The 16,703-nt window shown below is 37.9% G+C and overlaps 1 protein-coding gene across 1 annotated transcript in view; it reads right to left on the bottom strand.

The window, feature by feature from the left end:
- Window positions 1-9,315: 9,315 nt before the first annotated feature.
- Window positions 9,316-16,703, bottom strand: part of carnmt1 (carnosine N-methyltransferase 1) — a 34,237-nt gene continuing 26,849 nt past the window's right edge. Inside the window, exons 7-8 of the mRNA XM_048593510.1 lie at window positions 16,410-16,513; window positions 9,316-14,232 (exon numbers count right to left, since the gene is read on the bottom strand). Of these exons, the coding sequence (XP_048449467.1) occupies window positions 14,092-14,232; window positions 16,410-16,513 (245 nt within the window). The 3' untranslated portion in view covers window positions 9,316-14,091. The remainder of the gene's footprint in view (window positions 14,233-16,409; window positions 16,514-16,703) is intronic.

The raw sequence follows: 16,703 nt of genomic DNA, 5'->3' as shown, positions 1-16,703 counted from the left end.
TTCCACCACATTTACATACAGTGAAAAGGTTTTTTTATCACACACCACTTTTGGTTCATGCACACATCACTTTAAACAATACCCTATTTTCCTTTTACAAGCAGGAACATCTTCCCCCTATTTAATCTATCCAACCAGCTCATGATTTTGAAAACCTCTGTTAAATCTCTTCTGAGCCTTCTCTCCAAGGACTACAGTTCCCACTTCTTCAATCTATCCTCATAACTGAAATTTCTCTTTCCTGGAACCATTATTGTAAATTGATTTTGCACTTCCTCAGATGAATTATCTTTCTAAGCATGTGGCACCCACAACTGTACACATACTCCAGTTGAGGTCTAACAAGTGTCTTTTATAATGTTTCAATATCACCTTGCTCTTGTACTCCATGCGCCTTTTAATAAAGCTATATGCTACACCTGTCATGCTGCCGCTGCCTTCAATGACCTGTGTGCCCAAATATACCTAGATGCTTTTGCTTCAGCATTCCTTTTAGAATTGTACCCCCTATTTTCTATTATCTTTCAATAGGAGTAGAACAAAGTACTTTGTGGGACAACAGGAATGTGTGTCAAACACAAGAAGTGCTGGAAAAACTTAGCAGGTCTGGCAGCATCTGTAGAGAGACAAAAACAAAGTTTAAATTTTGAGTCCAGAATGATGACTCTTCAGAATTTCACAGCATTCTCTGTGTTTGTTTGAGATTTCTAGCATGTGCAGTATCATGCTTTATACAACAGCAATATGTGTGTGTGTCTATTCAAATGATTATTGTTATCCTATATCTTTTTATGATTTGGATTTTATTAGTTGTGCCTGATAAAGTTTCATTTACATGAGATAATTGATTGTTTGTTGAGACTGGGGCAACCCAGTATCTCCTAAAATAAATAAATAAAAGACATTCAAGAAACATCCTCCTGTAGTAGATAGATTCTGAAGAAGGGTCTAGGCCCGAAACGTCAGCCTTCCTGCTCCTCTGATGCTGCTTGGCCTGCTGTGTTCATCCAGCTCTATACCTTGTTATCTCAGATCCTCCTGTAGTAATTTGGTCTTAGTGAATGAAACTGAAAATCTCCTACCTGAGCTGTGAAAGCCATGCTTCTAGATATTCACCCGGGTTCTACTTCCTTGTGGATAGTCAATGCCTCCTGCTTGGGGAAGGAGAGGAGGAAAGAACAAAGGGAAGATCTGGGATAGGTTGGAAGGCAGGTGAGATTAAAGGTCAAAGGGGTGATAGTGAAAAGCAAATAGGGATAAGTAGTGAGAGGTAAGTAAAGAAAAGATGGGTCCAGAGGAGGTGTAACGGGAAGGCAGAATCACCGTCAGCAGTTGCCAAACCAAAAGGGTGGAGGGGTTATGAAATGAAATTGTTGAATTTAAGATTAATTTTGCAAGACCATAAAGTGCCTACACATGACTATAGATCTCAGTTCCATTTCATCACCATCCCTCTTGATTCCTCCATTAGGTTGTTTATCTGTAATCCAGTACTAGCAGAAATTTCCTCCAAACGTAAAATGGGAAGTCTGAAGCCATTGTTTTCAGTCCCATCTCCAAATTCTGTTCAAACAAAAACAGAAATTGCTGGACAAATTCAGCAGGTCTGGCAGCATTTATAAAGAGTAAACAGTGTGAAAGTTTCAAGTGCAGTGACCTTTCTTCAAAACTGATAGCAGCAAGGAAAAAGTGATAAGCATACTGATGGTGATGGTGGATGGAGTGTGTGGATAAGTGAAGGGGGAACCCAGAAAAAGTGAGAAAAAAGATGGGCAGACAAAGCGATATTGATAGCCAGGAAAGAAGAGAAGCTAGATAGGTGATAATGGAGGAATGTGTGGTTGAAAATGTATTATCTGTATTGAAAGCAACCCATTTCAAGACAGGACCTGGGTATGAGGGTGGGTAATAGACATGGAAGGAGGTGGTCAAGCTGTAAATTTTTTAAACTCAATATTGAATCCTGAAGGCTGTAAGGCACCTAGACGGAAAATGAAGTGTTCTTCTTCCAGCTTATGTTGAGCTTCCCTGGAGCACTACAGCAGGCCTGAGACAGAAATTTTGGCATGTGAATGCAGCAGTGTGTTGAAGCGGCACGCAACCGGAAGCCCAGGATCATTTTGATAGATGGATTGTAGTATTCTGCAAAGTGGTCACCCAGTCTGTATTTTGTCTCCCTAATGTAGAGGAGCACACATTGTGAACAGCGAATGCAGTAGACTAGATTGAGCGAAGTGCTGGTAAATTGTTGCTTCACCTGGAAGGTGTGCCTGGGGCCTTGGATCATGAGGAGCGAGGAGGTAAATGAGCAGATATTCAACTGAATGGGTAAGTGTCATGGGGGTCTGGGAAGGTGTTGGGAATTGAGAAGAGGACCAGGATGTCCCAAAGTGAAAGGTCCCTGCTGAATACTGACAAGGGAGGGGAGGAGAATATGTGTCTGGTGGTGGCATCCCAGTGGAGGTGGCAGAAATGGTGACTTACAATCATTTGGTTGCAGAGGCTGGTGGGCTTGGAATGTGAGGACCAAGGGGGCTCTGTCATTGTTGCATGAGGGGTGAGGTAGAAATGCAGGAGATGGCTCAGGCACAGTAAAGAGCTCTGTCAACCACAGTGACGAGAAATCCTTGGTTGAGGTAAAAGGTGGATATTTCTGAGGCCCCCCTGTGGAAGTTGGCATTATCAGAATGGATGCAATGGAGACAGAGGAACAGGGAGAATTAACAGGAAGCAGTGAAAATGTATAGTCAAGGGAACAATGGGAGTTGGTGGGTTTATAATAGATATTGGTAGCCAACCTATCCCCTGAAATGGAGACAGAGATATTGAGGAATGGCAGGGAGGAGTCAGAGATAGACCTAGTGAAGGTGGAAATTGCAGTTTTGATCAATTTTGCCAATTTCAAATGAGAGAGGAAAGCAGCACTAATGATGATGAATGTACTCTGGGTGAGGGATTTCAATGTCTATCACTAAGAGTGGCTCGGCAGCAGCTCTACTGCTGGTCAGATCCTAAGGGATGTAGCTGTTAGACTGGCTGGTGGTAAGGGAACCAACCATAGGGAAAAACATACTTGACCTCACCTTTACCAATCTGCTGGCTGCAGATGCACCTGTCCATGAAAGTATTGGTAAGAGTGACCACTGCACAGTCCTTGTGGAGATGAAGCCTTGCCTTCACATTGAGAATACCCTCCATTGTGGTGTGTGGGAACCATCATCGTGCTAAATAGAATAGACTTCAAACAGATCTAGCATTCAAGACTGGGCATCCGTGAGGTGCTGTGAGTATCAACAGCAGCAGAATTGTACTCCAGCACAATCTGCAACCTCATGGTCTGGCAAATTGCTTAGATCTGTCTATTACTTGCTGCTTATGCTATTTGACATGCGAACGGTCCTGTTTGATAGCTTCACCAAGTTGACTCTTACAAATGGCAAATCCCCATGCAACTATAACCATCAAGCCAGGGGAATCAATCTTGGTTCAGTGGAAAGAGTAGGACAGCATACCAGAAACAGCACCAGGCATACCTAAAACTGAAGTATCAACTTGGTGAAGCCACCAAACAGGACTTGCATGCCAAACAGCATAAGCTGCATGTGATAGGCAGATCCACGCGATCCCACAACTAACGGATCAGATCTAAGCTCTGCAATCCTGCCACTTCCAGTGCTGAATGGTGTTGGCAATTAAATAATTAACAGGAGGATGAGGTTCTATAAATATCACAGTCTCAATGATGGAAGACCCCAACACATCAGTGCAAAAACTAAGGCTAAAGCATTCATAACAGTCTTCAGCCAGAAGTTGAAAGGGGATGATCCATCTCTGCCTCTTCCAGTAGTCCCCAGCATCACAAATACCAGTCTTCAGAAAATCTGATTCACTCACATTTGATTCAAACGGGAAACCATGGGTATCAGGGGAAAACTCTCCACTGGTTGGAATAGTATTGGGCACAAAGGAAAATGGTTGTGATTGTTTGAGGTCAGTCATTGCAGCTCCAGGACATCTCTGCGGGAGTTCCTCAGGACAGTGTCCTAGGCCCAAATATCTTCAGCTACTTCAGCGCTGTTCATGACAGCTCAGATACTGGACCATGTTCAAATGCAACAAAATCCGGACAATATCCAGGCTTGGGCTGATAAGTGTCAAGTAATATTCATGCTACACAAATGCCAGTCAATGACCATCTCCAATAAGAGAAAATCTAAGCACCGTGTTTTGATATTCAATGGTATTACCATCATTAATTACTCCATCATCAACATCCTTGGAGTTACCATTGACCAGAAACCCAGCTGGACTCAGCACATAAACACAGCAACTACAATGGCAGGTCAAAGGCTAGAAATACTGCGGTATCTCACCTGACTCCCCAAAGCCTTTTCACCATGAACAAGGTGCACGTCAAGAGTGTGATGGAATACTCCCCACTTGCATGGATGTGTGAAACTCCAACAACACTCAAGAAGCTTGACACCATCCAGGACAAAGCAGTCCGTTTGATTAGCTCCATATCCACAAACATCCACTCCGTCCAACACCAACGCTCAGCAGCAGCAGTGTATACTATCTACAAAATGCACTCCAGAAATTCACCAAAGATCCTTAGGCAACACCTTCCAAACCCATAACCACTTCCATCTAGAAGGACAAGGACAGCAGATATGTAGAAATATGAGCACCTGTGAGTTCCCCTCCTCCCCAACCCCCCAAGCCACTTTACGACTTTGACTTGGAAACATATCACTGGACCTTCGCTAATGCTGGGTCAAAATCCTGGCATTGCCTCCTAAAGTGCATTCTGGTTCAATTTACAGCAATTCAAAAAAGCTGCTCACCAGCACCATTTATTGTCCCTTTATTCATTCACGGGATGAGGGCATCACTGGCGAGGCCTAATTGCCCAGAGGGCAGTTAAGAGTCAACCAGATTGCTGTGGGTCTGGAGTCACATGGAGACCAGGCCAGGTAAAGATAGCAGTTTCCTTCCTTAAAGGATATTAGTGAACCAGATGGGATTTTTTCCCACAAAAATCTATTCACAGTCATCATTAGTCTCTTAATTCCAGATATTATATTGAATTCAAATTCCATATCTGCCGTGGCAGGATTCAAACCTGGGTCCCCAGAACATTGTCTGGATCTCCAGATTAAAGTCCAGCAATAACACCACTAGGCCATCACCTCCCCAAATGAAGGGCATCTAGGATGGGCTATAAATGCTTGCCAACCAGCGATGCCCATGACCCATGAGTGAATAAAAAAAGTTATTTTCTGCAGATCCAAGTTGTGGCTATGGCAGTTCGGTCCTAGTTATGCCTATCACTTTGTAGGGTACGTGGAATATTTCTTGTTCCAATCCTATTCGGGTTTATTCCCACAGCTCTTTCTCCAGAACATTGCTGTATCAATACAACATAGATTAACAAGGCCAGTAAAACTGGAACTAAGCACTAGGCTTTATCTCTGGATGGATACAAGTGGAAAGTCAGAAGTTATGCTAAACCTCTGTTGAATCTTCTACAAAGAAGAGGCATGACATTGGACTTGAAACATTAACCCTGTTTCCTCTCTCCACAGACGATGTCTGACCTGCTGAGCTTCTCTAACACTTTTTGTTTGTATTTAGGATTTCCAATATCAGCTGTAATTTGCTTTTATTGTTGTATTGAATTTTGGTTGGGCTATATATAGCTTACTGCCTGTGTTTAAATATCACACAGTTAACACTATTACAAGCCTCACATCCACCTCCAGTAGTGAGCATACAGAGCCAGTCATTCAACAATGACATCTGCCTCATCACATCTGATCTACTGATACACTTCTCTCACTCTTGTTTGCCACAGTGGCACAAACTGGAGGTAGTGGTAACTGAGTTATGGGGAATAAGCTTTTTGCCTTTACTTGATGGAAGAGATAGGATTTGCAATAACTGAAGCAACAATGATTGAGGCCACAGCCAGTGGTGGGATTGAAATCACCAATGATGATTTAATCCGACCTAGTCTACTTTCTCACATTCCACTTCCTCCTCACCCTACAATCTCTCTGATTAGCACACTGTAGATGCTTTAAATATGCAGCTGTAGTTTTCCTCACTAACCCCGTCCCAAACCATTCACTTCAAAACTCCCTGTGTGTCTTTCTCCTCTCAGATACCCAAGGGGTGCAGCCTAGCCAGATCGTAGAAAAGTAAGAGTTGGAAGGGTAGGAGGACAGTGATGAACATAAGAATGTGAAGCAGGAGTAGGCAATTTAACTCCTGGAGCCTGCTCCACCTTTTGATCCAATCATGGTTGATCTCATCTCAGCTTCAATTCCACTGACCTGTCAGCTCTCCACCATCCCTTCAACTGTTACAAATTAAGAATCTGTCTATCACCTCCTTAAGTTTAATCAATGTTCCAGCATCCAATAGCAATGGCCAAGTAGTATTGTTGTTCAATGATTAATCCAGCCACTGAGGTAATGTTCTGGGGATCTGGGTTCAAATCCTGCCACAATAAATAGTGGAAGATTGAATTCAATAAATATCTGGAATTGACTCTAATGATGACCACTAATCTATTGCCGATTGTTGGAAAAGAAAAATCTCGTTCGCTGATGTCTTTTTGGGAAGAAAACTACCATCCTTCTCTGGTCTGGCTGACATGTGACTCCAGACCCATGGCAATGTGGTTGACTCTTAACTGCCCTCTGGGTAATTAAGGATGGGCAATAAATGCTGGACTAGCCAGCGTCGCCCTCATCCTGTGAATGAAAAAAAAGTTCTAGATACTCATGTTAGAGGTATCATCTCTCTATATCTACCCTATCAAAATTCTTAAGTATTCTATAAGTTTAAATGAAATTGCTGCTTATTCTTCTAAACACGAGTAAATAGAAACCTAGCCTCTCTAACCTTTTCTCATAAGGTAACTCTTTCATTTCAGGTACTACACTGATAACCCTTCTCTGAGTTGCCTCCAATGCATTTACACGCTTGCTTAAATAACAGATCAATACTGTACATAGCACACCAGATGCACCTCCACCAGTGCTCTGTATAACTGAAGTATTACCTCCCTCCTTTTGTATTCAGTTCACCGTACAATAAATAACAAACTACAAGATTTCCAAATTAATTGCTGTACCTGCATACTAACCTAACATCATTGATGCAAAAGAATTCCCAATTCCCTCCTATCTGAGAGCTCTGCAATCTCTCAACATTTAGATAATATGCTTTCATTCTTCTGTCAAAATGGACAATTTCACATTTTCCTACATTATACTCCATTTGCCAGATCAGTGCCTATCAATTAATCTACCTATATCTTTTTGCAGCCTCCTTATGTTCTCTTTAAAAATTATTTCCCTACCTATCTTTATGTCATCAACAACTTTGGCAACCATACCTTCCTTCCCTTCCTCAAAGTCATTTGCATAAATTTTAAACAGTTGAGGTCCCAGCACTGCTTCTTGCTAATCTGATGCCTCTAAATCATGAGGTTTATTTTCTGCACGAACTTTTGATTTGGCACCTTATCTTCTGGAAATCTAAATACAGTACATCCATTGGTTCCCATTTATCCATGTCATGTGTTATTTCCTTAAAGAACTCCAGTAGATTGGTCAAACATGACTTCCCTTTCACAAAACCAAGTAACCAAGTCTACTTGGTTACAATAACTTATTCAAGTGCCTTGCTATAACTTAATTAATAATAGCTTCTAACATTTTCCTTATGACACAAGTTAAGCTAACTGGCTTGTAGTTTCCCACTTTCTGCCTCCTTTTCTAAATAAAAGTGTTACATGAGCTGTTTTTTCTTCTAATGGGACCATCTCTGAATCAAGGGAGTTTGGAAAATTAAAACCAATATGTTAACTATCTCACTAGCTACTTCTTTTAAGACCCTAGGATGAAGCCTATTTGGGCCTGGGCACTTGTCAGCATGCAGCTGCCACATTTTACTCAGTATCGCATCTCAAGTGATTGCAATTTTCCAGAGATCCTCCATTTCCATTTCCTGATTTATCACTGGTTCTGGGATGTTATTTATATCCTCTATAATGCATTTGGTTTCCCTTCTTTCTTCATTACTAATTCTGCAGTCTGATTCTTTTAATAGAACTAATACTTTGTAAACTCTTTTTTCCAAAACAATTTAGAGAAACTTACTGTTTATAATGCTGGTTAACTTTCTTTTGTACTAATTTTTCCCTCATTATTAATACTTAGGTCAGTGATTTGTTTTTTTTTGAGTAAAAAATCTGCATAATGCAGGATCTGATGGTCAATGTCTCCATTACAACACAACTAAAAGACACCCAACATCTGGGTGTTGCTGTGAATCTCAAACCAATGTCATGTCAGTACAGCTGCTGCCACACATCCCAGTTCTCATGCAAGCTCTGAATGCTTTTCATTGTAGCTATGCATGTAGGTATAGATTGGTGTGCAGGGCTTCATGACTTAGAAAGCAGCCCTCAGATAGGGGAATGACAATGGTTTTGTTAAGCACAAACCTACTACTCTATCTCGTTCTCACATTTCCACTATTGCTAGTATGCCAGTGCTCTTGTTACCCATCAACCAGCCAGACCATACTAATAGCCATGTATTAACAGTGAATCTGACGCCATGTCCTCTCAGGGCAGAGTTGCTCACGATTGCCTTGCAAAACCACTGCAAACTCTCCAATGATGATGAGCCACAATTTACATGTTATCCTGGAGTTACCAAGGAGCACTGAACTAAGCCACAAGTAACTGGGAGAGAGATGCTAAAGAGAGTTATTTGACATTTGCATTCAATATGATGATTTGATTTGCAAATCTGGGTTGGAATGTTTACTTTATGATGGATTTCATTTTTGCATTGTGGAAGTAAGAGAGAAGGCAAGGCGCTGTTAGTGAATGAGCAACTGGAGTTGCAGTCACATGAATAGATATGCAAAGTTAAGAGGTACACTGAAGTTCAAATTGACAGTGCTGCTATCAAACAACACCTTGACATATGTCATAATATGCCTATTCTACATGGTTCCAGCAGATGCTTCCTACCTGTTAGCAAATGCTCTTCGCAAAATGGCAGCCAGCATGAGTAGCATCAGATGCCATTTTGGAGACAGAACACCAACACTTGAAAAAAACAGGTACTAAGGAACATCGTTGTCAGGATTCCATATGGAAATTTCCTTTGTAGAAAGATGCAAGTTATTTTTATCCTAAGATTGGATAAATGAGAAAATTATAACTTTGAAATCCATTTCTGATTTAAGTTTAAAGTATTTTACAAAGGAAACCACATTAGCCAGGTATTAATAAAATATTTTATTGTAATTCATTACTATTTTATTTTGTAAAACTGTTTTACAGAAATGGAGTTACTTCACTGGGTATGTGTATTGTGCTGATACCTTTCAAATATCAGATCAAATACTTTTTTCTGTGTCTATTGTGGGAAAATAGAACAGGGACCTAGGGACAAAAAAAGGAAGCCATCAACAAGCAGGTGCAATGTTTGTATATTTTGCTGAACACAGCCAAAACAACTTTTTTTTTAAAAATTGTACCAGTATTTTAAACAATATAGTTACAATAATACCAAACATCATTTTCACCTTTTTTCCTGGAAACACATTACTCAAATAAAAGGATGTTACAATCTGCATTATCTATTTTCTGTTCTTGTGTTCTATGGTTATTGTAGTGATAAAAGGTCATGTGATCATCATAGGTTTAATATTTAATAGTATACTGGCAAGCCTAATATTGAATCAAAGTAAACACTACTTATACTGATGGGACAATCATAAACATAGATGGCAAATGGTAAACAATATTTTATACTTCAGTTGCTACATTCATAAAGGTGAGCAATTTCAGCAAATTTAATAGTAAAAGGACAATTCTGACATTAAATATATTAGAATTGGTTTTGTTATGTTTAAGTTTCTGGCAATTTGCTTCGATGGCTGTACAACTTTTAAAGTAACCTTGTTGAAAACAGAGCATTAAAAGTGCAGGGATAGGCTGTAAGATCACAAATAAATTAAACTGACGAGTCGTCTTTTTTTACCTGTTGAAACTAACTCTAGTATGCATTCTTTAATGCTGTGCATTTGTGTGGACTATACTCAAATTAAGAACACAGAAACTCGGCAAGTTCTTGAATTGGCCAACATAGATGTTGAGTTCCCCAATCCTGTACACAACTATATAAATATGGGTCTGTCCTGAAAGATTAACTTTATTCACTCTACAATGTTGCTGAACCTGCTGAGTATTTCCAGCATTTATGTTTATTATGTATGCATTGATATTCAGATCTTTGTGTACTCTAGACTCTCTTTTAGTACAGGTCTTGTCACTGGCAGAAGAGTAACCAGATTTATTATAAATTATTAAACTATGTGACATTTTGAAACCATTATTCCACATTGAAATAAAATGAAAAAAAAAACACTGCTAATAGATTCATTAACTTAATTTGGAGCAATGTAATCCAGACTAATACTGAATTCTGAAGGCAGAGGAAGAAATCCATATTTAAGTTTAGTTAAACAGCACCTCTAAGAAAACCACAAAACTATCATTATTTACATTAAACAAAAGTAATGTTATTTCTGTATATTCCTTAAAAAAAGGCAAAATATTTCTGTAACTATAAGACATTGCAGACAATATGAGATCATGTTAATGCCAAATTTTTTTGTTATTTAAAGAATACTTCACAATCTTTGTGAAAGGAATGGCTGCAATTCAATTAGATTTTTAACTAAATAATTCCAAAATTTAATTAATATATAAATGGACAAATTCAGATTCAGTCTTGCACCTAAAACTTCAATTATATGCTCCTTAGGCTTTATGCTGTGTACTTGTGGTGCATCATTGTATTCAGCTGCATACCATCAGTTTAATGTGGCTGCTAATAGTGGGACTTCTACATGGTAACATCATGGAAATGGCTAATTGGGAAAATTAGTGAGACAATTAATAATATTTTTCTATCAATAACACCAACAACAAAAGTATAAAAAGTTTAAATATAACCTCTCTAAAGGCTTGGAAAGTCTGGGAAGCTCTTGCAAATATGAATGTGACAAACATACTTATGTACATAATTCCTCACACACTATAAGTTAACTATTATTCTGTGAGGATATGTTATAGTACAATCAAAATACATAACTTTAATACATTTCTAGCAGCTAGCTAATAGCTTTTCTAAAGGCTAGGAAGAATAATTCCCAGAGCAAGAATGTGGGAGACTCTAGAGAGGAAAATAAAGGGGAAAAGCTGATAGGAGGAGGTAACTTCAATGTGCAACTGGACTAGAGTTCAGCTATTTAGACTGCAGCAAAAAACTTAACGCATAAGCTCAGACCCACCACAGCAGGAATAAATCCCTGTTTACAGCATGATGCAAGAAGTACAGGAGGGGAGACAACGTAAATCTGAATAAATACTTTTTATAATCAGTCACTGATGTATGGGTCCACACTATTGTTCTGATATTAGAACAGAGAATGCTGGAGAAACTCAGCAGATCTGGCAGCAAGAGAGAAAAAAAATTGTTTCGAATCCAGTATCATTCTTCATTCTGAAGAAGTTATATTTGACTTGAAATGTTAACTGCTTTTCTCTCTCCACAGATACAGTATTTCAGATTTCCAGGATCTGCAGTATTTTTCTTTTATCACATTGTTTTAATATCCAACCTAGTGTTAACATTAATCACTTTTCACCAAGCACAAAGCAATCCGAGTATAAAATACATCTCCAATAAGGTTTATACATTTTTCTAGTGCAGTAAAACAAGAGGTAATGATCAACAGTTTTAAATCCAAATTTAGCATTGCTTCCCACATTTAAATGAGGGGAAAAAAAAACTCCCAGGATGTTTAGAAAACCTTTGGCAAAACAGATGGTATGATGATTTATTTGAACAAGATAAAAATAACTAATAATGCTGTTACACCTCAGAAGTTTTAATCTTCAGGATCCTTGGTTAAAACAGCAAACTTCAAAGACTTGTACCTATCAATAAAAAAGTAGTTATAACTATTGCTAAATTATATTTTGATGGTATCGAGACTGCAAATATTCCACATCAATACATTACATATGTGCTTCTTTTCTCTTTAATCTCAAGACTTTTGCTTTCAGCGTGTTTTCGGGTATATGGTTGAATTTATAATAAATTCTGTTAATAGCTCCAGTTAAGTTTCTGGTGAAGTAATAGAAAATCTAAATAGTCTTGTGGAAGTCTTTAAATTGACATTTTCTTAAAAGTTCAGTTTTGTTTTATTACAGTCAATATTTTTAAGGGCCAAATATAGTAAATCAATGCCATTTAAAATGCATCTAACAATATAAAAAGCCTGGTATTACAGGCATGAAAGTTATGGGTGCAAGGCTGATTTTTTTTAAAAAGTTTTGGGAAAATTCCTGCATACTATACACAAAATGCCCAATCACCGACAATTGATATTAAACTGTACTCAACTCAGAATTTGTGAGAAATCAGAACATACACAGTAGTGACTGATATCTACTCTTATTCACAACGCAGTCTCAAGAAGAATATCCTGTCATAATGTGGGACTTTTAACACTGTCCAGCAACGTATGAACAAAGTAGTTTACAAATGGCAATGTTTACTGTTACATGTATGTGAAATACTATCTGTAATGTCAAGTTGAGACTTGATACTTAGAAATTGGATAATACGTAGACTGCAATGGGTTTCATGAGAGCACAAGAGTGAAAAGCTTGAGCTATTAACATAATCCTAAAATACTTTTATGGTTTTGAAATACCCTCCAGCCTGGGTGTTTCAATCAATATGATGGTGGTGAGGATGGGTTTATTCTGTTTGCCATTTTTAAGCTAGTACAGAGCATCATGGTCAGGTGCTTGCAATCAAACTGCATGTTTGGCATGGCCTCATACAAAGCCTTTTCTATCATATGCTGCCAGGAACAATTAATGAACATACGTGTCATTGAATCAATGAACGAAGAATGTATGTACTAGTAGTTTAGCTAGTTTGGTGTTTGTTTTGGCATGATGCAAAGCCAGATGTTAAAGAGACCAAGTCTTTTTCAAACAAAGACAAACTGGATACATACATCATTCATTTCATTATCAACAGATTTTTAAAAATGATTCTATACAAGAAACAAAATTGAACATGTAAATTAATTATAGGCATACTGACAAGTTGTTTCCATTAGAATAATGGCAGCTAGCGAGTTATAAATTACAGTAACCATGAAGTCAAGCAGCATTGAGTCAGTCATCAATTCAAACGCCACATTGTCAACATTGTACGACGACAGCATGACAAAGTTGTTTTTAGATAAATCACAGCAAAGAATGAATTCCTACTATCTAATTCAAAATGCAGTGATTTCCCCCTTTTCACCATTTGTATTTAAAGTGGAAAAACATCATCTGCTATAACTGCAAAGGTATCTAGCTAAAATAGTTTCACACATTCAACAAGCTCAAAGCCCACTGAGAACTGTTCATTAATATCCCAACATCAAAGATATCAAAATGCAGAGATGGTTCAACAAAATTATCCAATTTGCCAAGATGGAGTAAGTGTGCCTGTGTTAGCATGTGGGTAATGGGGAGGAGGACACTTTATTAAATAATTGAAGATTATGGAATGGAGGAAAGAAATTGGCTTAATAGCCACTGGGAAGTTAGTTACTGCATGTTCATTCATATCTGAATAAAACAGTCAGGAATACTTTGCATACAAAGGGCATCTTGATAACTGCAACAGTTAGCAAATTAATGTTAGACATCGGATTTTTTCTTTTGCTCTTCTCTAACTTTGCTCCTTTTGCCGATTATATGAATAATTCATTACTTCATTGCACTTTTCTAGATGTCCAAAAGGAAACTGCTTAGATAGTTTGGAATTCCTGAAGTCGATTTAAAAAGAAAAAGGCACTATTAGAGTACGCCGGTCTCCGGAATCATTCAGATTGTCCAGACCTCTAAGTAACTCCTCTTCTTTCCCAGTTTTATATTCTGCAGTCTTGTTATTACAGGAAATGTCAACATTCCCTTTCTCAACTGTTCATTGGTGGAAAACCATTAAGAGATGGTGAATGTAAAGGTTTTCTGGCTACAAAGAAGACACAATCATAAAGATACTTTAACATGGATTGATCATTTTCTGTGTATGTTGATGGAACAGAGTTCTTTTCCACCTGCAAGAGAAAACAACAGATTAATTTTAATCACAGTTCAGGATTATTTCTAAATTTAATGTTATGAAAAAATCCCTCAAGGTGCAGTACAAAAATATCTTACAAAAACAGAATTTACCATTTTACCATCTTATTTTTCTGCAGAAAAGCTGAATTTTTGTTCTTATCCTATGACTTTATATGCATCTTTTCTTAAAGATTATTTTCCTAAAGATTGTAGGCAGTTATTTATACAAGTTAATGTGTTCTGTTGTGTGCTGTTTATGGCTATTAAATTTTCTAACATAAATTAATTTGTCTCAATATTTTGTTTAGTATTTCCAACTGTAATCTTCAGATATTATGCTTTGTATTTGCTAGAACTACTCCTCTCATTATTTTAGCTTTCTCTTTTACCCATTATTTTTGTCAAATTTTATTTTGTATTGAAAAAGGTTTTATTTTCCTCTCCCAACATGTCACTGGAGTAAAAAAAAGTGAATAATAAGACAAGATGCAGGGAATATTAAGGTTAGTATGAATATTGTGCATGCCTGTAATGCTAATCTCTTCATAAAATTTCCTATACTCCCAAAAATAAAAATGTTTAGCCAAATAAAATGAATTCCAGGGTACTAAAAGGTGGAAGAAAAGTTGACTTGAATGAAGCATACAAACTCCTGAGGGGGTATGACAGCTTGGATGTGGAAAGGATGCACCCTCTTGAGGGAGAATCTATAACTATGAATCACTGTTTGAAAATAGGTGTCATTCATTTAATACAGAGATGAGGAAAAGAAATTCTCCCAGGAAGTCATGAGTCTTTGGAACTCTTTCTCAAAAGGTCATCAAAGCAGAGTCTTTCAACATTTTTAAGGCATAGCTGGAAAGATTCTTGTTAAACAAGTGAGTAAAAGGTTATTAGGGGTAAATGGGAATGTGAAATTGACAAGCAGATCAGCCATGACCTTCTGAAAATGGCAGAGCAGGCCCCAGTGGCCAAATGGCCTATTCTGGTTTCCAGCTCATAAGAAAGTAATAAAAGAGATTCTGACCATCATTTTTTTTTAAAGTCTCTGGCTACAGGCATGATCATGGTGAATAGGTAATATCATACCCGAACTACGTGATGTAAGTTTTTATTTGCAACTTTTATGCTGAATTACTTCCATGACAGACTTTCTTCAAAGTTCTCTTAAGACTCATTGACATCGAAAAGACAATTGCTAAATGTCTTCAAAAAGTTACCAGAAGTTCCTGAATTTAAACAAATATCCATTAAATCCAAAAAGGCTGCTAACACTATAGACTTCAGAGACCTTGAAAGTTTTCTTTGGGCACATCCAAGGATGTTGGACTCGATTATGTGCCAATTGTCACAACTTCATGAGTGACTAGATTTGCCAGTTGATCTAAACAGTACATATTGGGTAGCATAATTTCTAATAATTTTTGTCAAGAGATTTAGTAGTGGTAACTCAACATTGGACAAAAAACAATACGCAAGTTAAGTGTGAAAGTCTATGTGACTACATAATGTAGCAAACATCTGGAAAGAGGCTTTGCTCCAATTCAACAACAAAGAATACAATCTCATTGCATCCATTCTATGAGAGATCTGTGTAAAGGCAGATCCTTAGCTCAGTGTCTGCTGATGCTTCATCCTAAGCCATTTTTCTTGGCAGTTTTTATCAATGGTGGTTGGCCCTTACATTCCACCCTCAGGGCAGGGTCAAAAAGTGGACCTCAGTGCTCTATCAGCTGGAAAGGCAATCAAACATATGCTTTTTGTATTATTCTGAACCACATACTAGTTATCAAATCAGTTGAGCTAAATAGCCCCCAAAACCTTTTAGCCAGGAAAACCAACATGATGTAGTGACTGAGATAACAAGGTGTAGAGCTGGATGAACACACCAGGCCAAGCAGCATCAGAGGAGCAGGAAATTTATGTCATTGAGTTTCAGTGAATGTGGCAATGCAAATGTGTAGCAATGAATATCTATATCATGACAATTGTTCATAGTTGAGCCAAAGACGTGCTTTTTCACACTTCTCCCTTATTGCATTTGGAGAACACATTAAAAAAGGATGAATGAAATAGTGAGAAACTGAGTATGTGGACTGACCATTAATAAGGGTTGTGCTTGTTCCATCTTAAGGGTCTTTTCTACTTCTAACAATGTTCACAATCTCACCTCAATTTTGAATCCAAACTGAAGTATGCAATGCCTGATGTCTTCGTAGCTCAGTTCTATTGATTTTTCATTTGCCATATTCTCAAAATGATACAGCAAAGGACCTAGGAGAAATTGGTCTAGGTTAGTTGGAACTATCAAAGCATTTATTTTATAAGTTTACAAATGAATAAGACTACTCAGAGAACCACGTACATGGAAAGGAATTGTGCATCAAGTGGTTAATAAAGAGGTCCCTACCCAAACTGGGCATAAAATCATATGGAATAATCATGATTTCTCTTATGAACATTG

The sequence above is a fragment of the Rhincodon typus genome, chromosome 3, assembly GCF_021869965.1.
Source record: "Rhincodon typus isolate 14 chromosome 3, sRhiTyp1.1, whole genome shotgun sequence".
In the NCBI taxonomy this organism is placed as follows: Eukaryota; Metazoa; Chordata; class Chondrichthyes; order Orectolobiformes; family Rhincodontidae; genus Rhincodon; species Rhincodon typus.
This window is presented reverse-complemented; position numbering and strand designations above follow the sequence as displayed.